Genomic DNA, 27,312 nt, shown 5'->3' with positions numbered 1-27,312 from the left:
GATTATAGGCAACAACGTCATTACTACTTGATTATAAAATCGTTGGTTTCAAATGAGATTTCTGCTGTGAATTTGTTTTTTTTTTTTGTCAATGAGGATACTTGACTTCAAATTTTAATTTCATAGGTTGTTATGATGTAAGATTGAAAACAACTTGTTGAATCTTTTTTAAAAACTTATTTACCAGATAAACACGCTTGTTATGAACTAAAAAATTGTAATTTCATTTGAATTCTCATCATCCAAAACTGTGATAAATTATTTTCATTTACAAAATGAAATATGTATCTATACTACACATAAAAGTATCATGACTTGCTACATTGCTTCTACATTTTAAGAAAAAATGCAACATGTCTTAAAATAGATATTGTTTTGAAATCAAATGTAGATGTGTGAACCTCCATTATGTCAATAATTTAGATATACTAAAATTCATTTTTTAAAAATAAAAAGTAAACTAAAAAAACTTGTTAAAGCAATATCAAACATTCAATAAATTTTTTCTTTAACCTAATATGATAAAAAATAAATGTTAGGAATCAAAATAAATTTTTTCTTAAACCTAATACGATAAAAAATAAAGGTTGAGAAACCATTTTGATTCCTAAACTTTCATGATGTAACAACTATATGATATTGATCAAGTCTCCATACTATCAAACATGTAATATTGTATTCTCATAGTTCATTACTAGCAATTTGTAAAAATTTAGTAATTGTCACAAATTCAAACTACATTGTACACCGACTCAATATCTCTAATGTATAAATAAATTAAATTTTTGATTAAATCATTGAATTAAGAGTGAAAGAAACGTGATTGGGAAATGTAAATTATAGAACTATACTTAGAAACATTGATAGAAGTGTCATAGTTTAAAATAAGTTTTTTTGTTGCAAAGGTTGAAGCACTCAAATAAATCGAAAAATATAGAGTAAATGAGTGGGGATGAAAGTTAAAAGAAAATCACAATTTAATCAAAATTTTAAAAACCAAAAGAAAGAGAAAATCACAATTTAATCAAAATTTTAAGAACGAAAAGTATTATTTAACCAAAAAGAAAATAAAAGAAAATCGGCGCGCCGGACAGTATTCCGAGGAGCGAGTTCGCAACTCACAGCAGTTTTTTCCGGCTCGCTAAACCCCAATTTCCCTCGCTCAGGTCGGTGGCGAAACCATCAAAAACCCTTCCAACTACCAAGATTCTCCCTTTTTACACGTCACCGGAGCCCTAGATCGCATAATTACCACCCTGCGTTCCCCTTCCATGGTTTTTTAGCTGCCTCATCACCTTCTTCAGATGGGTCGGCCGGAACCCTACGTCTTGTTTGCCCAGACCTTCGCTCACCCCCACCTGGATGAGTACGTTGACGAGGCAAGTACCTTTTATTTATCTGAACATTTTTGTTTGATAATGCGAATGTAAGCATCTTCGCAACTGACATTATTTACTTGATGAAAGCCCAGGTATTATTTGCCGAACCAGTTGTTATTACTGCGTGTGAGTTTATCGAACAGAATGCTTCGTCTACCTCTCAAGCAGTTGCACTTGCTGGGTAAGTGTGTTTTGCATCATTGAACCTGTTGTTATTACTCCCGAGCATCTGGTTTTTAGATTTATAGTTGAAAGTTTGACTCTTGATTTTGAATTGAAAGTTTGCTCAGTGAAGTACAAATTCGTTCTTATGCTTTGTGGCTGTAATGTCATTCTTATCTTTTCCCTCAAACTTCTCTTTCGTTATTGAGGTCTGGGAGCAGGTTCTTGTTGCACATGTTTCTAATGCCCATCTACTTTTCATTTTTAGTGCAACTTTGCCCCCTTCATTCGCCGTGGAAGTGTTTGTTCAATGCGAGGGAGAGACAAGATTTAGGCGCCTCTGCCAGCCCTTTCTATATTCTCATTCATCATCTAATGTTCTGGAGGTCGAGGTAATTTCTTGTATGGAGATGTTAATTTATCATGGCATTGATGACATATTACTGTTTTTCTGAGTGACGACACGTTTATGTTCTTTAGGCTATTATTATTTGATTGGAAACAATTTCATTGATGTATGAATTTCTTTAGACGAATTAGTTGAAATTAAAAATTTTCTTTTGAATGTTAACATCTTGGTAGTGTTATTACTTATGGTCAACTTCTTGCTGTTAAATAGTATTTATTTTGTTTGACAGGCTATTGTAAGTAACCATTTAGTTGTTAGAGGCAGTTACCGCAGCCTAAGTTTGGTGATATATGGAAATACAGCAGAGGACCTTGGACAATTCAATATTGGTTTGGATGATAGCTCATTAAATAACCTTGTTACTTCTACTGAAGGGAACCTAGAAGATCTCCCTCTGGCTTTACATTCAAATAGTTTGATGATTGACGAGCCGGTGACTTCTCTGATGAAGTTGTCACAGCCTGGTGTTGTATTGGATATTTCAGCAGAAGTTAAGCAATTTTTACAGTTAATGGACAGCATGTTGCAACAGTTGAGTCTAGGTGATGCGATTCATAAAGTATTGGTCATTGTAATTTCAGCTGCCTCCTCCTATATCTCTTACATACGAGAGAGTTCAAAAGATTCAGAAAGATTATGTGCTATTTTCAACAATGCCAAAAAGGATCTTCTTAAGCTGTGTAAAGCTATGCAAGAATCAGAGGATTTATCAGCTCACTTTTCCACTGAGTTCTCTTTCCTTGAATCTGAGGATGATTTGGCTTCTACAAAACAGCTGGTGGATATTTTGAGCAAGCATTGGAATTTTAACTTGAGCTCCTCAACTGTTGGCTGTCCTTGGAAATCAAAGGTCTTTTAGGATGTCTTCTTTTTAAGATGTTGAACTGCTTACAAATTTACTTGAAGTTGTTTTCTTTTAAAATAGATGTCTCCTCTTTGCTGTTTTAACTGCTTATTTTCTGTCTTTTCAGAAAAGAAAATAAACAAAAAGTGTTTCTGCTTAATTTTTTGATTCTCTGTTCTCTTTCAGAATACCAGTGTCATTTTTGGGTTGAGTGTGGCTCTTTTCTTATGCTCCGCTAGAGAGAGTTGCTTTCATTTTGTCAATGGTGGTGGAATGGAACAAATTGTACATGTTCTGTGTAATGACCTGCAAGATTCTACATCTGCCACGTTACTTCTTCTAGGAGTTATTGAACAGGCTACCCGACATTCATTTGGATGTGAAGGTTTTTTAGGTTGGTGGCCTCGTGAAGACGAAAATGTTCCATCTGGAGCTAGTGAAGGTTATAGTCAGTTGTTGAATTTGTTGTTGAAAAAACCACGTCATGATGTTGCTTCTCTTGCAACTCATATCCTTCAACGCCTAAGCTTTTATGAAGTTGCTTCACGTTATGAGGTAGTATTTTCATTTGGATATGTATGCCTCAGTTTATCTGATTGACTATAAATAATAGATTTATAGATGACTGTTTTCATTCTGTATAAGGGAAGAAGTTCTGATCTCATTTTTGCAGTGTGCTATCTTGTCTGTATTTGGAGGTCTTTCTAGCACTGGCAGAGTTTCAAATGTTCACTTGGACGTGCTTATCAGTATGAAGTCCCAATTAAAAAAAATTTTGGTCAGTTTTGCTGTTTGCATTTGTTTGTTTTTCCATTCTAGTTACGACTTACTGATTTTCCTGGTAATTTCTTCTCCAAAGTTAATTCTCAGTTTGTGTCCACTGACAAGTGTAATTGCAGAATTTGATAAATTTATGTGGGCCAATTCAAGATCCTTCTCCACCTTCAATTGCTGCAAAATCTTTGTTTCTTGGTCATACTGATGTGTTCTTAACATGTAAAGCAACAAGTTGCTTGATATCATCGTCGAAGTGTAGATTTTCACAATGGGATGCTGACCCTCAGTTACTTGCGCTTCTAAAGGTCCAGAACTGTGGTTCTTGTCTTGTCTCATCTCTGTATTTGAAAAGCAATTCTTGATTCTTCATTTTCATGTTGTCTTGCCTAGTGTCTAAGGTATTTTTTTTTGAAAAAGAAACACAATAACTTTTTATTGATAGATTGAAAGGAGATTAATGTTAAAACAGCACAAGAAACCCAAAAAGGATACAAAATCATAATAGAAAGTGAATTAAAACAACAAAACATAACGAAATTATGAGAACAACATAAAAGCGTTCCAATTAAGACCAATATCCTGCCAAGCTTTTAAAAATACAACACTTCGAAGAGGCCTTCAAATGAGAAGAGCCAAACCAATCATCCCAAGAAAGATGTTTGTTGTGAAAGACTTGGATAATAAAGCCTTCACTGCATTAACCTTAAGTCTTATGGTTGGACCATATGAGTTCTCTTGTATTTGGGTGTGTGTTTTTTTGTTGGAAATGAATCTATGATGAGGGTGCTAAGGTGGTGTCAACCTAGTTGAGATGTCCGAGTGTGCCTACTGATTTGTATTTTTCTCCATGCATTGGTGCTCTTTGTATACTTTGAGCATTTTGTGATTAATAACAGTGGTTGGTCTCCTTTTCAACAAAAACTTGTAAGATGTTTTCCTTCAAAAGAATTAAAGAAAACCCACTGGATGTTGAATAATGAGAAAAGTTTCCACCAATAATTGCTTGATACAAACACTCAAAGAATAAGTGCGGGAAGGATTCTCTATTCCTCATGCAAAGAGGACATATAGTAGGTGAAACGTAGTGCCTCACGATCATCTCATTTCTCACTGCTGGTATATTGGGAATTTCCACATGTTACCAAAATTCAACAGTCTTTAACAATTATGGAATGATTTGTAGAAATCATTGCAAATGTTCTGGCACCTCTTTCTATTTTCATAGTCTTAGTTTTAGTTGAACTATATATATATATTGTTGAACGCTAATTTCTTGATCACCATAACTTCTGATCTTCATTTACTTTGTTTTAGATAATATTCTGAATTCTAATGTTGCAAATATGTTTCTGAAATCAGGAGAGAGGGTTTTTTTCTCTTTCAGCTGCACTGTTGTCATCCTCCGTAAGACGTTCAGAAGAGAGTAAAATCATGGATGTGTTTTTGGAGATTGTATCTTCTATTGGAGCCATTATTCTTTCACTTCTTTTTTCTCGCTCAGGTTGTCAAACTTTCATCTAGCTTTTCCTACTACTGTTGCACGTATGAAAATGATACTGCTATTCTTTGGTCAAATGCAATTTTATAGGTTTTGTGGGGAGGGCGGGAAAACAGGGTGCTTAGTAGTGTGGAAAAGGGATCCTAGGCTGTTTTGGTCCCTTGTTTGCTTTCATGTCTTTTTGTGGGCTTCGATTTCGAAGACCTTTTGTGACTATTCTATAGGCACAATTCCGCATAGTTGAAGTTTCTTCTTGTAGAGGAGCTTCCCTTTTTTTTTTCGCATGCTTGTTTTTTTTGTATCCAAGTATATTTTTTAATTTTTTTCTCAATGAAAGTTGTGGTTTTCATAAAAATAACTAATAATAAATAAAAATTAACCTAACATCTTGGAATCACAACCATTGATATTAAGTCTGTTTTTCAGGTCTGATATTTCTACTCCAGCATCATGAACTTTCAGCTACAATTCTTCATGCTTTAATGGGTGATGAAGAGGCCAGTTTGGAAGAGTGTATGCCCATTCGATATGCATCAACCCTTATATCTAACAACTTCTTTTGTAAGCCCTCACATGTTTCTATGATTGTACGGATACACTTGAGAGTGGTAAGTTGCCCCAACTAAATAACAGTGGTCTCTCGAATTTTCTGTTTTCTTGTATTATATCAATGAAATGTTGTTTCCTTTAAAAAAAAACTATGAAGTTACCATGATATAAAGCAAATTTCATGTACTCTATGCAGGTCTCGGCAATTGATCGCTTACTTATGACCACTCCAAACTCAGAAGAATTTTTATGGGTCTTATGGGAACTTTGTAGTATTTCTAGGTGGAGTTCTGGATTTTCTTTTCCTTAACTTTCTCCCACTTATCATAATTAATCATTTGATCTACCTTCTGTTTTGCAGGTCTGAATGTGGACGCCAGGCCTTGCTTGCTCTGACATACTTTCCTGAGGTAATAGAGGCCGGTTGGAGGACTGCCATTCAAATTTCAGGAAATTAAAGTAGATAGTTTACAGTTTTTATGTTTCGTAACCTAGTTTTATTTATATTAAACAAAACTTTTCTACTTTTAAGTGAAAAGCTAAAAAGTTACAATGATAAGAACCAATTGCATACATAAACTCCAAAACACAGTAATACTAAACCATTGTGGATTAGCCTTGTGGCAAAAAGGTAGACATTGCCTCAATAAATGGCTAAGAGGTCATGGATTCATCCATGGTGGTCACCTACCTAAGAATTAATATCTTAAGAGTTTCCTTGACACCCAAATGTTGTGAGTTGTCTCATGAGAGATTAGTTGAAGTGTGCGTAAGCTGGCCTAGTCATTCACGGATATCAAAAAGAAAAAAAACACACTAATACTACAACCTCCTAACTTGACGACGAGTATTTGAATTTCAGTAAAAATAAATATCAGAAGATACTCATGAATTGTCTTGATTCAAATTTTCAGGACTTTTTGGCTCTGTGTAGTGGGTTTTTTTAAAAACATTTTTAGGGAGTATTTCCTTTACGTGTTTTCAATTGTAAATTTGCAACATCAATTCCCATGTCTGTTTCTTAGCAAAAAAAGGTTAGACAATGAGTCAACTGTGAAGACTTTGGAAGGCCACCCCAAGGAGCTGAAGATAATTTAAATTTTAATAAAATCAAACTCTACAAACTTCACTAGACACCAACAATAAATTGATAACTCGTATTCCTTTGATAATTATAATGACATTTTAACTCGTACACACTAATAACTCAATTGATTGATCGATAATTTTTCACTGCTTTGCCTCTATTTTATTTATTACTTTATTTTTGTGTGAATCGAACAATTATTATTACCTATATAATAGACCAACAATTATGGTTACTTCAAAAGTTTACAGGTGGCTTAATTGTCAATTTTTTTCCAGGCCATTGTCATTTTGATTGAGTCCTTACGATTGGTCAAAGAACCAGAGTCAGCAAGCAGGAATAGTGGTAATCTCATTTTTATGGGCAACAGTAGTTTTTTGTAGTTTTTGCAACTTCTTTACTTCTTTTGTTGGAAATGTTTATTTCTCCCACCTCTGGTGTTATTCAGGTGCTTTGCCTCTTAATCTTGCAATATCTCACGCTGCTGCTGAGATCTTTGAAGTTATCGTAACTGACTCCACTGCATCTTCTCTTGGTTCTTGGATTGTGCATGCCATGGAGCTTTACAAGGCTTTGCATTCTTCTCCTCCAGGGTCTAATAGAAAAGATGCTCCCACTCGATTGTTGGAATGGATAGACGCTGGTGTTGTTTTCCATAAGAGTGGAGCTGTTGGTCTTCTACGATATGCTGCTGTATTAGCATCTGGAGGCGATGCTAACTCAAATTTAGCTAATACTTTAGTGTCAGAGTTAACAGATTTAGATAATACTGCAGAACCTGATGTTAATGTAATGGACAATCTTGGTAAAACCATTTCCGAAAAGACATTTGATGGAATTACTCTTCGTGACCCTTCTATAGCACAACTGACAACTGCATTCCAGATTTTGGCATATATATCAGAGAACTCAGTATGTTTCTTTTTTATTATTTATTTATAATCATTTTATTACTTTCTTAAAAACAATTCTTTAAGCTTGTGCTTGAAATTTCTTTGTCAAGAGCCTAAGCTATTTTTGATGTAGACTGTTGCTGCTGCTCTGTATGACGAAGGTGCAGTAGCGGTTATCTATGCAGTACTAGTTGACTCTCGATATATGATGGAGAGGTGCTCAAACAATTATGGTTAGTTGTTTAAATCGATCATATGTAATATGGCTCTGGTAATTGGTAAATTCAAGTTGTTCTTTTAAAAACCACTTTGCCTTTCAAAACTTAAGTATATAAGATGAAATAATTTTGTGAGCCTTGGAGAGGAAAGACATCTGATATTATGCACTGAAATGAAGCCAAGAAGCTTGTTGTCTCGTAGTTCAGAATGCTTATGCCTATTGTATCTATTTCTAGAAGCTAACCACCAGAAGCTTACACTTCGGCTTTTGGTTTGTTGCTATATATAAGGCCCCCAATTGTTAATACTAAGTTTATTTGAATAAGATTGTTAGTACTTATGTTGGAAGGGTTAGAAAAGGAATTTCACCTCCTGACATGATTGATTAGGTTAATTGTCAGTTAATATATTGGAAAATTTAGCTGTAAGTTGTAAGGGACATGTGTATTTAGTAAGGAATTCTAAGGATAGTGGGGAAGATTTCAGCTTGTCCTCTCTAAAGGCCGTGACTTTACTGATTTGACTGAGTAGGCAACCTCAATTTTTGGTGGGGATTGATCTCACATGGTTGGATGCCCTCGTCCCTCACCTCTAATAGAAAGTTAGATCGACAGGTGGTTTTTCTTACCTTCTTATGGGAAATAATAACAGAGGAATGAGTGGAAGCCAATTGCTGGCTGAGCTGCCTTCTTCAGACAGTATTTCTACTGGGAGCCCCTTGGTGCCAAGTGCCATTAGTATTTAGATGCACTGTGGTAGCCAATTGTAATCTTCTTCTATAATTGTATTTGTTTATGAATCATGTTATAACCGTCCAACAAATTACGCAGTCTGCTTTATCATGAATATCCTTTTTTGTGATTGGCTATCTTTTTAACAGATTATCTGGTCGATGAGGGCACAGAATGCAATTCTACATCAGATTTACTCTTGGAACGTAATCGAGAGCAAAGCCTGGTCAATCTTTTGGTACCATGCTTGGTGCTGCTTCTCAATCTCTTGCAAACATTGCAGGTTATTTATATTTTATTTCTATTAGTTTTAATGTTTAGCCAGAGTTTCAAATTTTACAATTACTGAGCAACGGTACTTGGTTTTTATCTATCTATCTATTAATTTATTTTTATATGATTGATATCTCCGAATTATTATTATTATTTTACATGAAGAATACTGGGATACTTCCTCAAACTGGATTAATCTCTGATAGTGTTGCACGCCCGCATGTCCAAATACTTTGGCCACTTTTATTTTTCTGCGTCGTAAAGGAGCCTTATTTGTAAACATTACATGCAATTTTCAGAATAATATATGGCATGTTTGCATGTGTATCAAATATGGAAAAGCTGTCAGAACCTCAATCTTTTTAAAGAACCACCCTAGCCAAATAATACCATAGAGCAAGCATTTAATTTAATGCTTTGTTATTCTGTATTGTTTATCCTCTTTCATTAGAACTAATTTTTTTCATTTGCAATCATATGCAGGTTGCTAAAGAGGAGCATAGGAATTCAAAATTAATGAATGCTCTTGTAAGATTGCATCGAGAAGTAAGGTACGAAAGAATTTCTTGTTGTCAGATGGCTGAAGTTTTTCACTCAGGAATCATGATTTACCCTGTGTCATTGCAGTCCAAAACTTGCTGCATGTACATTTGATTTATCCACTTCATTTCCCAATTCTGCTCTTGGCTTTGGAGCTGTCTGCCATCTACTGGTGTCTGTACTTGCTTGTTGGCCTGTATATGGCTGGTCTCCTGGGCTTTTCAGCTCGCTCCTGGATAGTGTTCAAGCTACCTCCTTACAGGTTTTGGGCCCAAAAGAAACTTGCAGCTTGGTTTGTCTGTTGGTAAGCAAGCCTTCTGATTCATAAATAATGTGTTTGTATCCATAGAAATAACATTTTTAGACGCTAATCAGTATTTTATGGTGTAGTGTTTTCATTCATGCTAGTACATTAGAAACTACTTCAGCCTTTGCACATCCAGAAGTAGTTAACTGTTATGACCTCGTTATCTGTCCTTGGTTGATATCAATACCCTTTTATAGTAGACCTGGTAGTTGTGTGCTTTGTTGAGATGACAAAAGTTCATCATTAGATGCTTTTTTTGGGTGATATTTTCACTTCGTAATGGAATCAAAATTTCCAATTCTTCAATTCTAACTACAAAAAAGGAATTGCATCCAAAAGAACAAGACCGATTCCATAATTTTAAAAAAGGGGTTGAGGTAGAGCAATGTTTCATCATCATTTGTTATTTTATTTTATTTTTTAATGAAATCAACAACCAATAAATGGAAGAATACAAGGGCATACTAAAAAACCAGCCCACCAAAACACTCCAACTAAACGAAGGGGCTTCAACTAAGTAATAATTTATACAATTTACACCTCAATGAAGATAACATGCTCTAAAAAAAGGTCGAATTGTTGAGCTTTGCCATTGAAAATACAGAGGAAAAATGAGAGCTCTTCTCTGGATTTATCACCTGATGCAAAGGCTGGTTCTGCTAGAATTTTGTTTTAAAGTCATTTTTATTTTTTTAATTTGCTGTTCGTCCGAAGGGGAACATCCTGTGGAGATGCGCCACTCGATCTCTTTTGTGGAGCATTTGGCATGAGAGAAATAATAGAATTTTTATGATAAATATGATTCTTTTAATTCCTTTTGGACTGTTGTTTAACACACAGCTTCTTGGTGGAGTACCAATTACACCGAACACTTTTGTAATTGTAGCCTTTCTATGCTTTTCAACAATTGGAAGACCGTTATTTGCTAGTTTTCTTGGGAAGGGTCCCCTCGTCCCTTGCCCTTAGGCTGTTCTTATTTTGTTCCCTGTAACATATTTGTTTCTTATCCAAAAAAAAGGTCATTTTTTATAATTTAATTTAATTTTGTTTTTGTTTAATGATTTTTTATGCAAGAAAAAGTTTTAGTTAGCATCAATTGTTTTAAATTTGCATTTGCCGCTTTTATGTCTCCTCACTCTTCATCTATCATTGTTATGGTGCTAGAACGATTTATTTCCTGATGAAGGAATCTGGCTTTGGAGGAATGGTATGCCTTTGTTGAGTGCTGTTAAAAAGCTTGGTATCAAGACAATATTGGGACCTCAAATGGAGGATGTGGTCAATTGGTATTTGGAGCCTTGCCATCAAGAGAAACTGTTGGGTCAACTGTCGCTACAACTTGAAAAAATTTCCCAAGTTGTCCAACATTATGCCATTTCGGTCAGTGGTTTCTTTCCTATTTCAAGTGCTTATCATGTATATGTTTCAAAAATGCTTTCTTGATTATTATTTATGTTTCATGTCAACAGACATTGGTGGTCATCCAAGATATGCTTCGGATATTTATAATTCGCCTTTGTTGTCTTAAAGCTGACAGTGCTTCTATTCTTCTGCGACCAATATTCTCGTGGATCCGTGCTCGTGTTTCTGATTTGTCTTCTCTGTCAGACATAGATGCTTACAAAGTAAAAACTTCTATATTTCCTCGATAGTCTCTAATCCTTATCTTTGCATTTAGATTCATCAGAATAGATATATGAAGTAGGGGTTGAAACAGTTTGGTTTGAGGGCAAAACCGAACTAAATCGATTTATTGGTTCAAACCGAACCGAACCGTATTTATGCGGTTCGGTTTCAAATTCGATTTTGTATTTCTAAAAAATTAATTCAGTTTGGTTTGGTTTCAAATTCCATTTCATTCTTTAAATTAAAAGTGGTTCGGTTTAAATTCGGTTTTGTTTTTTAAATTCGTTTTTTTTAAAATTAAAAGTGGTTTTCTTTTAAATTCGGTTTTCTTTTTTTCTTAATATATGAATATAAAAATATATAAAAGAAAAATACAGTAGTTAAAAACAGTTCGGTTTGGTTTCTCTTCTGTTTCAAGTTTCTTTAAACGAGGCTGAACCAAAATTTTCAGCTTAATTGAGTTTTCGGTTTGGTTTTAGAAGACGGTTCGGTTTTTGTGATTTGAATGGCCACCCCTATATGAAGCAAACACTCTTTAGTTTGGTTACCATGCTTGTTTTTTTACGTATATTGGACACTGGCACTTGTCGGGCACATGTTATATACTTACAAATGAGAAGGTTAACATTGCTACCAGATACAAAAATAAATATATTAGACACATGCAGATTCAGATATTAAACAATAAACATTCATATACATGTGCATGTTTGTGTGATACATTGTTGACCTAAATGAGCTTTATGGATGTTGCTCATTATTAGATTGAAGAACTTTGGATGACAAATTGCATAACAAATTGAATTCGTTCAGTTAGGCATGTGTTTTAGACCTTTGGTTTTGAATTTCTTGTTGATTGGTTTTATAAGCTGCAATTCATTTAGGAATTTGTCAGATATATTATATTTATGATTTTTTTCTTAAAAAAAAATTCTTTACTCAAAATTTTCAAGAATGAATATAACAATGAAACTGTCCCCAAATATGTTTGCAATACTTTTTCTCCATAGTTTTATTCGACCATTTCTTATGTTTTATGGGACAGTGGTTTTGTTAAGTGAGTGTGTGTTTGTGTAATCATAAAAAAGTAGTTGTAGCTTTTTTGGGATTTCGATTCTTAGTTATTAACCTTAAATGGTTATTGAAGTCAATGTATCTTATCTTGGTATTTTGATCTTGTTGAAAGTCAAATATTCCAACTGTTTATCCTGGTAAACGTTGATTGTGTCATTGTCATTTTCTTTGCAGATATGTAGGTATCTTGATTTTTTTGCTAGCTTACTAGAGCATCCTCGTGCCAAGGTATTGCAGTGTTGTAACCCTTTTGCTCTCTTGAAATAAAAAGGTTTGAAGTGTCAGTTAGAGATTTTCTTACGTTGACTACCTCTTAATCAGGCTCTATTGTTGAACGAGGATGTTATCCAGTTGCTAATTGAAGTATCACATAGATGTTTAGATGACTTAGATACAGATGAAAAGCTGATTGCGGGGTGTAGATTTTCTACTAAATGTGGCTTTTCTTTACTCAACTGGTGCCTCCCTGTTTTCAAGTCATGTTCACTACTTTGCTACTCCAGACCATCTCTTAAGCACATTGGAAAACACAATCTGTAAGTAAACTGTTTTTATGTTGATTAATTTTATTCATTTCTTTATTACTTTTTTCTATAGGTAATTCACAATCTAATATCTGCTGATTTTGTTTCGTTATAGGCGTCATTTTGGATTGTTAAGTGCAGAAGACTATTCATTGATTTTACACAGTGTCCTAGTGTTTTGTCAGGTAAATTATTGTCCCTTTCTGAAGTAATTTGGTAATGGGTCTTTTTCCCCTTCTATTATGAGAGCTTCAGAATTTAGTCACAAGATGAATTCAATCATTTCCTCATAATTTTGATCAATCAAGGCTTGGGGTTTATTTATTGATTTTTTTATGTCAACTGTCACTATTGGATATTAAGGACCATGTGCTCTGGCTGCTACTTCATGATGTCTCAGGCTTAGGTTATATGTTAATACCTCTAAATTCTATTTGCCTTAGTTGAAGGGCATGTTTGTAACTCCCTTTTTATTTACTCTATGGATTGATGCAATTGGTAATTGTTCTTTGATTTTACAAGGGAAGTGAAATGTTATTAAGTTAGATGCCAATCTTCAATTTTGAACGTGAGTTTCATCATGTTATATAAAGTGCTTCTTGTTGATTGACTTTCCATGTATTCTCGTTTTATCAAAAGCTTCATCAAGTAGAAGAATGTGTTTCCTCCTTTCTATTTTAGATTAACTAGCGTGTACTGATTCTCAGGTGCTCCCTGTTGGAAAAGAATTAGTTGCCTGTCTTGCTGCTTTCAGAGCCTTGGGATCTTGTAGTGAAGGAAAAACTGCTTTAGCATCTATTTTGATTGATATTTTTAACGGTGATGAGCGTGGATCTCAAGGACATAAAAAGGGTAGTGACTGTACTTTTAACGTATCAAGTTGGAGGATGAATCCTCCTCTGCTCTGTTGCTGGAAAAAGTTATTAATATCAATCGATTCAAATGATTACATGCCAACGTATGCAATTCAGGCAGTTGATGCTTTATCTTCGGGATCACTAAGTTTCTGCCTCGATGGATCAAGGTTAGGTTTCTTCTGGAGCTACTGTTTGGTGTGTATAAATGGAAGTCATAATTCATATCAATCATTTAACGGTTTTGAAATTTCTTTTTGTCTATACTCTAAGCATGTTTGTTAATTTCTAAATAAATGCTGGGACACACGTGTATGCCCATGAGAAAATGAACACTTCTCAACTTTGAGCTGCTGGGTCACTTTTCTAAGTATTGGTAGTGGTGGGTTAGAGGACCAAATGATGCCAGAAAACTTTACTATGACAACATGGGTTGTCAAGAGGGAGAGGTAGTAGGCATAGCTGGTCAAATCTATAATACTTATTTGTCAAGATGGTAGTTGGAGTCAGTTTCTCTCTTGGGATTCTCCCTCATCTAAGATTCTTAGGAACAAGATCAAATTAGATGTGCAATTCTTCACGTGTAACCATGGACTTCTTGATAGTTCAACTCAAGTCTTGTTTATAGTTCTAGGGTTTGCCTTTCCGGTATTTGGTGTCCTGTCCATTTATTTTCTGAAGAGTTTGGAATTTTTTGTGGAATTTCCATATGGCTAGGATATTGTTCTATTCATTTGAAATTGGAAGATCAGTTACCTATGGGCCTGCGTGAAGTATTATGTTAATCAGAATCAGAATTTTCAGTTTTGTCACACATGTTTGGAAGGTCTTGTTGTGTTTATGTTATTCAGCTTTTAAACACAAAATCTGCTTAGTTGTGATTATGTTATTCAGCTTTTATTCAGCATTATGTATTTAACATGAAATCTGCTTAGTATATATGGAAGTACACTGAAATTGTTTTACCCCCCAAAAGTAAGCATCTTTTTCCTTCTACGTTCTCTCTGTAGATGGTTATTCTGTTTAGCAACTTTGAAAAAATTTTACTTGTTTCAAATCCAGAAATATATGATTATTTTCTGGAAACCAATTGACCTTTTCTGAGGAAATTTCTGGTGTCTTTGGCTTGTGTAAATGGTTGGCTAACTGTTTGCTGTTGTGTAGTTTGGTCTTGGACAGGATTGGAGAAATTAAATTTCTCTTTGGCTTTTCTGATGCTGTAGATGGTGTAAATGATTCTTCCCCCAAAGACGTTATAGGTTATATACAAGAAATGATTGATGTTTTTAAATTAAAACTGAGACTTGGTGATTATCCAGAAGACTCCAACATGCCGACTTTTATGCATAAGGTACAAAATATTTAGAATCACACTCTTCATTTTACTCTGAATTTAAAGTTAAAGTTGTCGACCTTGGCATGAATTGCAGGTTTTAGAGAGTGCAGAATCATTATCATTGTTGTTAGAGAAGCCTACTGGTTCAGTTAATGTTGAAGATGTTAATCTACCTGACAATGCTTCTTTGACACCTAGTAACGTGTTAGATTCTCTGAAGCTATACCAGTTTGCTGATGACAGCATAGGAAATGTAGATGACAATCTTCTTCTAGGTCTTGGGGACAAGTTTATGTGGGAATGTCCAGAAACATTACCTGATAGACTGAATGCCCTTCCTGCAAAAAGAAAAATGTCAACAATGGATGGGCAAGCTAGGCGTGCTAGAGGAGAGAACTCCCCAGCTGAAATCTCGTCCCAGAACACATTTTCACGTGGATCGGGCATTTCTACTGCCCCTTCACTTCCATCACGTAGGGATACCTTTCGGCAGAGGAAACCAAATACCAGCAGGCCTCCTTCCATGCATGTTGATGATTATGTTGCAAGAGAACGAAATGTTGATGGGGCTATTAATTCTAATGTAATTGCCATTCAACGAGTAGGATCTTCTAGTGGGAGACCTCCGTCAATACATGTGGATGAGTTTATGGCCAGGCAAAGGGAACGCCAGAATCCTGTTGCACCTGTGGTTGGGGAGGCTGCATCTCAAGTGAAGGGTGGGGTTCCTGCAAATGACACAGACTTGGAGAAGTTAAGCAAACCTAAGCAGTTAAAGACTGACCTTGATGATGATCTTCAGGGTATTGATATCGTATTTGATGGTGAGGACTCAGATCCTGATGACAAATTACCCTTTCCTCATCTGGAGAATGGTCTGCAGCAATCTGATCCCGTGTTGGTTGAACAAGGCTCTCCTCGTTCAATTGTTGAAGAGACAGAAAGTAATGGTAATGATACGGGCCATTTTTCTCCCATGCGTGGACCTTCCGTGTCTAATGTTGATGAAAATACTCAAAGTGAGTTTTCTTCTAGGATGTCTGTGTCGCGTCCTGAATTTCCATTGGCTCGTGAATCTAGTGTGTCTTCTGGTAAGAAGTACTTTGAGCATCCCGATGATGGGAAGAATGCTATTCCTGTTAGAAGTACAGGTGGGGTTGATACTTCCGCTGCAGTTAACTCTTCATATAACAATGCAACCACTCCACCTTCAAAGTTCTTACCTGAGCCTAGGGCAAATACACCGAATCACTTCCTCAAAAATAGTCCTCAGCATCTTGGTAGTGGACCACCACCATCCATAGGATCTCAAGGATTCTATGAGCAGCAGAGGTTTTTCCCAAGTCAGCCACCACTACCTCCGGTGCCTCCACCACCAACAGTTACACCTGCAATATCTCAACCATCTGATCTGGCTCCCAGTCAGTCTTCCCCATTTGGCAACTTTGTATCTGATACTCAACAACGATATTCTTCGACATTCCATGTAAGAAAACTGTGTGCCAATTGAATCTGCTCTAGCATATTTCTTTGCTGGTTGTCACTGTCTGCAACTTATTTCTTCATTTTTCTTTTGCAGGTCCCTTCGGATTATCCATCTGGATACAACAGTTCTACATCATTTTCCAGTGGATCTGTCAGGCCACCCCCGCCTCTTCCTCCAACACCGCCACCTCTTTCGTCCAGCCCACACAATTTATCATCAAGTAAAATTTCTCTTCCAAGCACTCCTGTTTATAACATGGAAAGTGTTGGGATGGCTGAGATTCCTCATAACCCTACTGCAAGTTCATCGGACACACGTTTAGGTGGTGCATCTGCTCCTGGGGTCATGCTAGCTTCTAATTCTCTGCCTGGACTTCCACACCTGGTATTTAGTAGGCCTTCGATGCCTGGAAATCTTTATGGGGGGATTTCAACTCAGCAACAGAGTGAAAACACGTCAAATATTTTGCCAAATCTAGCTATTCCTCCATCTTCTATGCCTTCACTACATCCTCTGCCTCAGTTACAGCCCCTGCAACCTCCACAGCTTCCTCGACCTCCTCAGCCGCCCCCTCAGCATCTTAGGCCACCCATTATGGCTTCACAACAACCAGAGCAGGCAGTATCAATGCAAAGCTCGGTTCAAATGCAAATGCATCAATTACAAATGCTACAACAGCCAAGAGTTTCTCCTCAGTTCTACCAATCACAGCCAGTGGGGTTGTCACATCCTCCTCCTCAGCAACAATTTGAACATCCTCAACATCAAACTATGCATCAGCTTGGGGATACTGCAACCACATCTCAGCAACAACAGGATTCAGCAATGTCATTGCATGAGTACTTCAAGTCTCCAGAAGCAATCCAGGTAACCAACTTTGTTACTTCCCATCAAGAATTATTTCACCAAGTTCTCTCCTTTCGATTTTAATCAGTGAGCTTTCCTTTTCGTATGCAGTCATTGTTGAGTGACCGGGAAAAACTATGTCAGCTTTTGGAACAGCACCCTAAATTGATGCAGATGCTTCAGGTAATTTAATGCGTTGATTTTTAAAACTGATTGGTTGAACAAATATTTGAGATTGGCATGCACAAAAATTTCTGTTGCTTTAATGTATTATTGTGGCTTTTTCTCTGTTATTCAGTAGTAGTAGCCTGCTTGTCACTGATCTGTGCTGGTCCATGCTTGTTTGTTTGTTCGATAACCATTTTGTTTTTTAAAATCAAGTTTATAAACACTGTTTTAGCTCATAAATTTGTATGTAATACTACTATCCACACTTTAAAAAACGATTCAAATGTTCTCACCAAGGAGAGGAAACAAAAATAAATTTTGAAAACAGAAAACTACAAAGGAAATTGTTATTAGGCCAATAGATTACTTGTAGGTGATTCTGGTGACTAAACTTTTTATGCTTTTCTTATTTACAGGAGAGATTGGGTCATCGATAGTAGCGTGAGATTGTAGAATAGAGGGGACACTAACTTCTCTTTTGTACTTAATAGTGGCTCCTGTCTAGATAAAGTCTGCTTCAAAGGAAAAGAAAAAAAACGGCTTGTATGTAACATTATCGATGAGTTTTGTAGTAAATAGCAATTATGTATTAGTTATTATTCTTGTAATTTCTTTCATCACGTAACCACAAACAGTTCTTTTGTTTTAGTCCATGAATTTTACCATCATTTTGCTTCATACTGCCAGCTTCACTCCAATCAACACCAATTCCTGTTTGTAAATATGGTTGGATTAATGTCATTGAGCTATTCTTGCTATTTGGTTTTAAGTTATTACATTATTCTTCTGGAACTATTGCCTAGTGTATATTTGCTTTATAACTATTCAACTTCAGTGACTTAAGAGATCTGTGCTTCAAAATAATTTTCAGGTGAAATTTCATGCTATACCCTGAAATTTATGGTATTATCTATAAACTTTTTGTTTAAAAAATTGTTATTTTATTATTTATTTAATCTTCAAATGGGACTAATACTTGGTTCTGATTTCTACAATTTATTCAATTTTTACTAATTCATGCACCAATTCTATCAGAAAGCAAGATAAATCTACGAATGTCCAAGTCTTGCACACAAATTTAAGGTTAGATATGCATAATCAAATTAGTGAATAATTTTGCTAAAATTTGAAAAGTTTTAGCTCTAGTGCATTTTTCTTTTGTATCGTATATGTTGTAAACCAACGTTTTATAAGCAGATGAAAATATAATTTTTATTGAATTGTCAAACGAAAATTCTCTATGGAAATACTCAACACCTTGATGGATATGTTCAATTTGATCTTTCAACATGTGAATGATTGAATACAAAACCATTTTGTTAATGCAAATCAAAATGGAAGAGTTTTAATCTTAATAAGTTTAGTTCGATTTGAGGATTTTTTTTCTTCCAAAAATAAATAAATATTTACTTCGTCTTCTAATATTTTTTTCCCTTGCAGCCGTATCATATTATGGTTCAAGATTCCAACAAAAGTGTCATTTGGTATTCATTTGAGAAATCTCGAAAGATTAGTCACCAACTCTCCCTTTCTCTCCTCACTCAACCTAAATTGAAACTCAAACTTTACAAAGACATATGTGTTCTTTACATACTTTATTATTATTTAATTTCACTCTCACTACTATTAAGTATCCATTTTTGGCTAAACAAGTTTTAAAATCTTAAAAGTATTACAAAATCTAAACATCTATGTAGATCATATTGAGGAATATTAATTATCATCATTATTTTTTCTGAATTTCACACATAAATATTCTTAAAAATCAAATTACAGTACATTGAACTCAAAACAAGATTCATAAAATCTTCATTCGTCTCTCACAAATAATTATTTTTGGCAATTTGTTAGTTAGACTAAAGTAAAATATATATTTTTATATACTTTTCAGTGATTACGTGGCAAAATATAATTGGGTGCACGAGGCAAAATTAAAAAAGAAAGAAAGAAGGAAAAGTAATTAACGTGATCCAAGAAGCACATAATAAGCACATGATCCAAGAGATCCTTTCTTTACTGTAGTACGCTACTTCCTTAGGGAAAGGGTTCCATCTAATTTCGGCTCTCTCATTCAACAATCATATATATTACTTTATCAAATTCATCCATCCAACTAGTTTTTGTTGATTTATTTAGAAAACAAAAACAAATATCTTCTTTATAACTTTTGAAAATATATCTACACAAGTGTATTTTTGCACGAATTTTATCGTTATTATCTTACAAATTTCCATAATATTTAACTTTGGACGATTAAATTTGTAAGATTAAGATTATGGGAGAGTATAGGAAGATTAATAAAAAAAACTTAAATTCAAATTGAAAGTAGGGAAGACTGGAAAAATATTCAAATTAATTACATTGATTGGCCAACAATAGTATTTTGAATTATTTTATGTGATTGGTTTTGTATTCTTACCCAGTGATGTATGTTATATTTAAGAAATGTCTCTAAATAATATTTTGTTTTGGATAATGAAAATTAGTTGAATTTTTATGTCTAATAATTAAGTGTACATAATTACAAAGTTTAATAGATTTGATAGATTATATTATTAATGTGTAAATCATCACGATTAGTTAAGGCAATAAATGAGAGTTTCCTTAACAAATATAAAAACTAAATGATTGAAAATTTGTAAGGAAACACCAAACGAAAAATTTTAAAACATAGTGGATCTCTAACTTGGGTAAGAAATTCAAAGGGATATGAAACAAAAAAAATTAATTTAACCTTAAAGATAATAGCTACTTTATATCGACCAAATTATTAATATTTGGATCAACATATTAATCTATGAATACTTAAACTTTTGGTTAAAAGGAAAAATAACTTAAAAACTTTTAAGTTTCATAGTGATTAATGTTATGAATTTAGTTGCAGCATAAAGTTGGCAAATAAACAAGTTAAATTGAAAAAAGAAACCCTATATGTGAAACTTCTTTACGAACTTGAAGTATATAAAATTATGTTTAACAATCAATATTGCACATACCCATAGGCATTTAATTTTGTAATTCATGTATTGTTTTATAAAAAAAATGATATTAAGTCACAAATAATGATGAAGTGCAAATCTATTTATAATCCATGATGGAAATGTATTAATGCTTAAATTCATCCAACATACTTTTATTATTTTCAAATATATAAAGTTTAATGAATCATTCTATTCATAAAATATAACAATTTTTTTTATTTTATCAATATTAACAAAAGTTTATCTACCATCAATAGTTACTCAAATTTTGCTATATTTTAAAACAATTTTATCATTTATAATACTTATCTCAATCATAATTGGACATGAAAATCTGAACATAGTTGATATTTGTCAAATTGTATAAAAGCATACATATTAGATCCATTTCTGAAACTTTAGGAAAGAAAATTTGTAAGAATATCAAGGGATTGGATGATCCAATTCCTCAAAGCACAAATATTTGAATATATATATATGTGTGTGTGAATATTATATATATATATAAAAAACCAAAGCATGTGGGGGGTTTTGTCTTGATAACATAAAGCAAACCCTAAAATTAGGTTATCGAGGATTTTGCTTCCCTATTCAACTTCATATCAACCAATCACATTTTGCCACGTAAGCCGAACACCGACACCTCATATTAGCCTTCGGATCAGTTGCATAATTCCCTCCTTCTTTCTTCATGTGCTCATTACATAACCAAAAACCACATTCCCAAGGTCTCTTCTTCTTCTTCTTCTTCTTTTTCTTCTAATTTTCTTCTTGACATAGCTCCTTTGATTAAATGCTCAATTCCCATTTGGGGTTCCTCTTAAAATCCCATTTGAAACAGAAATATGGAGAGAGGATGGAAACCTATGGTGGAAATATCACCAAATTGTCCAAGGTGTGGCTCTTCCAATACTAAGTTTTGTTATTACAACAACTATAGCCTTACCCAGCCTCGCTACTTTTGCAAAGGCTGTCGTCGCTATTGGACCAAAGGCGGTTCCCTCCGTAATGTTCCCGTCGGTGGTGGTTGTCGGAAGAATCGACGTTCGCCCAAGCCCTTAACCCTAACCCCATCTTCCTCAAACCCTAAATTTCACCACACTAACGATAGTGATTACCAACGATACCACTGTGGTCTCTCCGACTCCGATGTATCACCAACCATCGATTTGGCAGTCGTCTACGCCAATTTTGTGAACCAGAAACCAGACACGCCTGAAACTATACCAACCTCGAACGCAGCTGGCCACTTTCCTGTTTCCGTTCAGAGTAGGGTGGTTGGATGTGGGAATTTTTGTGAGTTTTCCATGCAGGAATGTGGATTGGGGGCCAATGATTATCAAGTGGGAGGTGGTTGCTTTGGGTTAGAGGAGAGTAGTAATAATAATGAAAGTCAAGTGGCGGCGCGTGAGCTTCAATTGCCGCCGTTGCCGGGGGAGGACATGGTGGAAGCATGGGGAAATTCTATGATAATGGTGAATAATCATCATCGTTTGCAACCAACAAGAGTAGAAATGTTCGAAGACCCAAATTTGCTGAGTGGTAATTGGAGCCCTATTGATCTGTCTAATTATGATACATTCTCAAAAGGCTTAACAAATATACATATATAATATAATCTCTGCTATTATATATTTTTTTCCCAAAGTATTTTTGTGTATGATCTTTCATACACACACATATATATGCATACATATGTCTTTGTGTTCTACTGTACTTTGTTTATGTATACAAAAAAGATACCATTTTCCCATCTTTGCTTATGTAATAAATATTTATTATTGCAATATCCATCAATAAGTGATCCATCAAATTAATGTCCTTTTGGTTATCTCCAACTCTTTGAATATATATGAGTGTGTATACAAAGTCCTCTTGTAATTATTTTAAGTTTGGGGATGAAAAAGAATTTATTTTTATATTTGGGTAATTGTACAAATAGACCTAATTATCAACATTTTCCATTGATATAACATATATATATATATATATATATACTCCTTTTGTATTTACTTGAGCTAGTTCTTATGGTCGTTCCAAGAAAAAAGATAACTTTTCAATTAGGTTTTAATTTATCATAACTTCACATTCCTCATTTGCAATCACTGAATGATGACTTTAGAACTATCTTTATTTGTTTGTTTATGTATATATATATAGTCTCTAAACACAACTTTCTTCATTAATCTCATATATCTTATCTGTTCAATTGATATTTAGAGTTTAAGTTTTTTCTTTTAAGAAAGATACGAAACATGTTAGTAGATGTACCAGAATGTTTTCACCACTAGTGGACATATTTATAACATCGTCTTCATTATCTCCAAGTGCACCTATTGAATCTTATTATTTTATAAAAGTTTTATTTGTAACCTGTTCAATTCCTTGAATATCTAGTAAGAATTATTATTTTGGTTGTCTTCTTTGGCATTGGTATTGACATATATGTATGTAGTATAATATATGTTCATGCTTGACTCATTCTAATGGCTGAGAGATCTTAGACCATTCCTAATAAAAAAAGAAAGCATAGACAGTAATGATCTTAAGCATTAGAGGTATGACAACCTTGTATATACCAAAGTCATGATTACTGTTAATACTACATTTGAAGTTATTCAATATCTAATATTATATTTGCTGAGATTATGTAAATCAACCACATTGTCACATTTAGCCATCAACAAACTTAGAACCTTCCCCAACAAAACATTCTAAATGATCTTGACAAGTCAGAGAACATATATGGATTAAAATTTTATTTATATTGCCACGGTTTATTGCAATAATATTAGTACAAAATACAAAAATATATATCAATTCATCATTGAAAATAAAGTCATGTCCCACAGAAAGTATATATAGACGACGTTTCCTCTAAAACCCATTTGAATGGTTTAAATTTAGAATGTGTTTTTTTTCAATTGTCCAACTTGTTATACTTTAAATCTTCAATCTTTTGATACTTTTCAAATTGACCTATTTGGAATAAAGAACCCTAAAATCTTTGAAATTATTTCGAAGTAAAGCTTTGAATTTACATACTATACTTTAATTTGTGGACCAAAGTAGGTCAAAAGAATCAACATCTGTAGCGTAGGGTTCAAAATTTTATATTATTATTATTATTGGATAACAAAATTACTGATTAATTGCAAATTCTTATACATACATACATACATATATATGCACTTATCAATCCTAAGATGAAATTAAATGAGGGCCAAGAGAAGGGAACTTTCCTACCTTATTTTCATACTTTTCCTTTTCACCCTAATTACCATATTTTAATTATTTTATTTATAGACTTTCCTTATGTATCTTACGTAGACATAAATAATGTTTTTCGATTTAGAATTAATTATACTTATTGTTTTTGTATTTTGTAAATAACTTTAATAAGTTTCTCATCCACGATAATTTTTCTTAATTAAAATACCATTTTGATCCCTATATTTTAAAGTTTGTTTTATTTCGTTTCCATCTATATCGTTCAATTTCAGTCTTTATATGTTTTAATTTTCTTCAATTTTAAATTTAATTTTTGCCAAAAAATGTTAATTAATGAATACAATTTTAATGTGAGGAAATACTGCGTGAATATATTTCTATTCATAGTAAATAACTATAAACTAGAAATTCTAGTTTAGTTAATCAGACATCTAGTGTTGCTGTGGTGTAGTGGTTATCACGTTAGTCTTACACACTAAAGGTCCCCAGTTCGATCCTGGGCAGCAACATTTATAAACTTTCATTTTTCCTTATTAGCTTTGGTAATCTCACATTCAATTAGGACTTTTGCCTTTAAAAATTGTTCATCCAATCAATTAATTGAAGTAACATTTGAAATAATAGTCTACACTCATCTAGAAATTGATACATGAGTAACTTTCAAAGGTAATAATGATTAATGATCTAAATTAATTAACTTGTTAAAAGAACAAATAAATAGAGAAAAAGAAAAGGCTCTAACTTTTACCTAACAGAACCCTTATGCTGGTAAGAGGTGAGAAATAATTACTCCAAGTCAATGTGTACATTTATTGTGGCATCTAGAAACTTTCTAAAGTTTTACAATATATATTTATAGTATGGAATAAAGAATCCTTAATTAGCTGTTTTTTTTTCTTTAGTAAATGGAAATTCAAATTCTTTCTCAGCCACAAAAGTTTTAGAATTTTTATTGACATAATGATTTTAAGTTTTGGAAGTTTTAATTATATCCTCACTCAATGAATATATATGCCAAAACCATATTCAAAATCCTACAATTGTTCACTTTAAAATATTTTATTCGCATGCATGTTATATGAATAGAGAGTCTACACACTGACCAATTTAATTACGTTAATTTGTCTCTAAGTTTATTAATTTAAAAAGTTGATATAAGGGATAAATTTGGTTTCTTTTTCCAGCTCTAACAACTGTCTCCTTGTTCAAAGCTTAATTAAATGAAAGATGTGAATTATTAATATAAAATAATTTCAAATGTCCATAAAAATCAACTTATACATTTGTTATATTTTAGGTTAGATTCATAAATATTTGCGTAGCCATGTTTTCTTATTTAAATTTTGATTATTTATAAGTGGGATGATGGACAGTTACTCTGAAAATGAAAAGAAGGGAAATACAAATCAAATGGTTGGCTTCAAATGTATTTGTTTAGTCAATGAAAATGGCTAATTAAAGATTGGCCAAAGAAAAAGAAAAAGGAGGCCAAAATTTCAGAGTTGTACAGCTAATACCTCCCCATCAGATCCATAACTATTGAAATTGCTGAGGTCTCAACAAGAATGACTTTCACGAGTTCATCAATCAAAATCAATGGCCAACAAATCTCCAAGTACTCCCACCCTTTCCTACTTCTTTCCCACTATTTTCATTTTATTTCTGTGGCCATTCTTTATTATTCATCCACCATTATTATTTGATCACGAACTATATATCTATATATATATATAGCCACTAAGATTGGCCCTATAAAATGAAAGTCGAATAGTCAACCAAATTTGATGAAGTGGATCTTAGGATCTTACTAATTCAGTCAAACAATATGATCCACGTGTCATCTAATTCATGACTTCTAAAATAAAAGTCTAGCATGCATATGCATATATTAGTTTAACCCAAAGTAAGTTCAATGCTACTAATAAAAGAAATTGCATGGATTTTGATCATCTAAAATTAAGCTATTAGGACTTGTTCTTGAATTTATGGCATATGGCTTTACCAAATACTAAAATTTCATATATATATTTTTTTAATTTAAGAATTTGAGGTAACTTTTGTTGATTAACCAATTAATTAGTGGACTGGGGTTCTTAATTAATTTCATTCTTTGACCAAATTATAACAATAATATATATATATATATATATATATATATATATATATATATATATGTATAAAAGTAAATTACAACAATGTTTTCATAAAGATAATAAAATAGGAAATTTTCAAATGAGCAATTTATATAATAATCTATTCTATAATTATACTTTTATTTACAATTACTAGTTTACTACTTCCAAGACATCGTAACTTTGAACTTTTCATTAATCACTTTGCCATCACAACTTGATGAAAATAATGAGAAGAAAAAAAAGATCATATATATGATAAAACATGCACGTAATAATAATTAAAAGAATGTATTATTACTATTGTTATTGTTTTGAGTACATGCATATATATTGCCTGATATTAGTAATTATCAATTGAAAAACTAAAAACACGAGTTTTAAAAAATATGTAAAATTTTGTAAGTTTTAAAAGAAATATGTGAAGTATTAATTAGAGAAAACTAATAGAGATTAATAAGCTTCTAGGACAAATCTTGAATAATTTCAATTCATTTTAACCAATGCTTTACACATAATTATTATTATTGTTATCATGAAAAGAAATAGAAAGGAAGATTTTAAAATTTAGTATGATGTAACGGGTCTGAGTTAAATGAATTAAATTAACATATATATTCTTATTCTATATTTGCTGAAGAGAGTATATTAATGGTTAATTAATTGGATTAATTCAAAGTTCAAAGCTAAAATATTTGTGCTGAAAACATGACATAATCAAAGAAGAATATCAAAACATACACATGGGTAAATCATTATTTTATTGATGCAAAAGAATTGAATAAGCCAAAGTTTTAGTGAATGTTGAAGATTACTACCGAAGCCAACCCTTCTTGAATCTTTCACACCATTAATTGAACATTACCAAAGTAAATAAAGAATTAGCAATCGTGAATATGAGCTCAATTATTTGTAATATTATTTTCCAAAACAACTATAAAAGTTATAATGATAAAAGTATCAATCAAAAACACTCATCAAATGTTGAAGATCATGACAAGGCGTTCCATGAGATTGGTATAACATAAAATATTGTATGTATATAACATTCAAAAACTCTATATAATCAAAACATATTGTTAAAAGAAATTTCATTATTTATTTTCTTAAAAAATAAATATCCTTATTAGAAAAACACAATCTTTAAAGAAAGCTAAGAATTTAAAATAAAATTCAGATTCACATCCTAAAAACTAAAAGGTCACTGAGGTTTTGTAAGTTGAGCTAATTTTGGAACATTATTATATTTTTCACACTAAACTTTGATTTTCTATTTAATTTGGCAAAAAATAGGAGCTGAAGATCCTATAACAAAAATTAATTAACTTAAATAACTATTATTGAAATGGAAAAAATACTTAAATTTTGTACAATTAATTTGGGGGG

General features: G+C 33.1%; 2 protein-coding genes and 1 non-coding gene across 3 annotated transcripts; all 3 read left to right on the top strand.

The window, feature by feature from the left end:
• The first annotated feature begins 1,063 nt into the window (after positions 1-1,063).
• LOC101218984 (protein virilizer homolog) lies at positions 1,064-18,374 on the top strand. Its single transcript, XM_004136666.3, has 28 exons — positions 1,064-1,379; positions 1,472-1,560; positions 1,810-1,933; positions 2,180-2,800; positions 2,981-3,349; positions 3,468-3,572; positions 3,694-3,876; positions 4,931-5,072; positions 5,496-5,677; positions 5,815-5,900; positions 5,980-6,028; positions 6,984-7,050; positions 7,154-7,617; positions 7,732-7,831; positions 8,698-8,831; positions 9,305-9,372; positions 9,449-9,665; positions 10,833-11,048; positions 11,138-11,293; positions 12,543-12,596; positions 12,690-12,904; positions 13,008-13,077; positions 13,600-13,916; positions 14,911-15,097; positions 15,177-16,568; positions 16,662-17,435; positions 17,526-17,597; positions 17,999-18,374. Exons 1-28 carry the CDS (start codon positions 1,305-1,307, stop codon positions 18,017-18,019), a joined length of 6,549 nt encoding a protein of 2,182 aa, XP_004136714.1. The 5' UTR covers positions 1,064-1,304; the 3' UTR covers positions 18,020-18,374.
• Positions 18,375-21,305: 2,931 nt separating this feature from the next.
• Positions 21,306-22,376, top strand: LOC101218755 (dof zinc finger protein DOF3.5). Its single transcript, XM_004136665.2, has one exon. The coding sequence runs from the start codon at positions 21,409-21,411 to the stop codon at positions 22,174-22,176; it is 768 nt and encodes a 255-aa protein (XP_004136713.1). The 5' UTR covers positions 21,306-21,408; the 3' UTR covers positions 22,177-22,376.
• A 1,854-nt stretch (positions 22,377-24,230) lies between these two features.
• On the top strand, positions 24,231-24,303 carry TRNAV-UAC. Its single transcript has one exon. It is a non-coding gene; the product is annotated as a tRNA-Val (tRNA).
• Positions 24,304-27,312: the final 3,009 nt, after the last annotated feature.

The sequence above is a fragment of the Cucumis sativus genome, chromosome 3 (genome assembly GCF_000004075.3).
Source record: "Cucumis sativus cultivar 9930 chromosome 3, Cucumber_9930_V3, whole genome shotgun sequence".
Lineage (NCBI taxonomy): Eukaryota > Viridiplantae > Streptophyta > Magnoliopsida > Cucurbitales > Cucurbitaceae > Cucumis > Cucumis sativus.
This window is presented reverse-complemented; position numbering and strand designations above follow the sequence as displayed.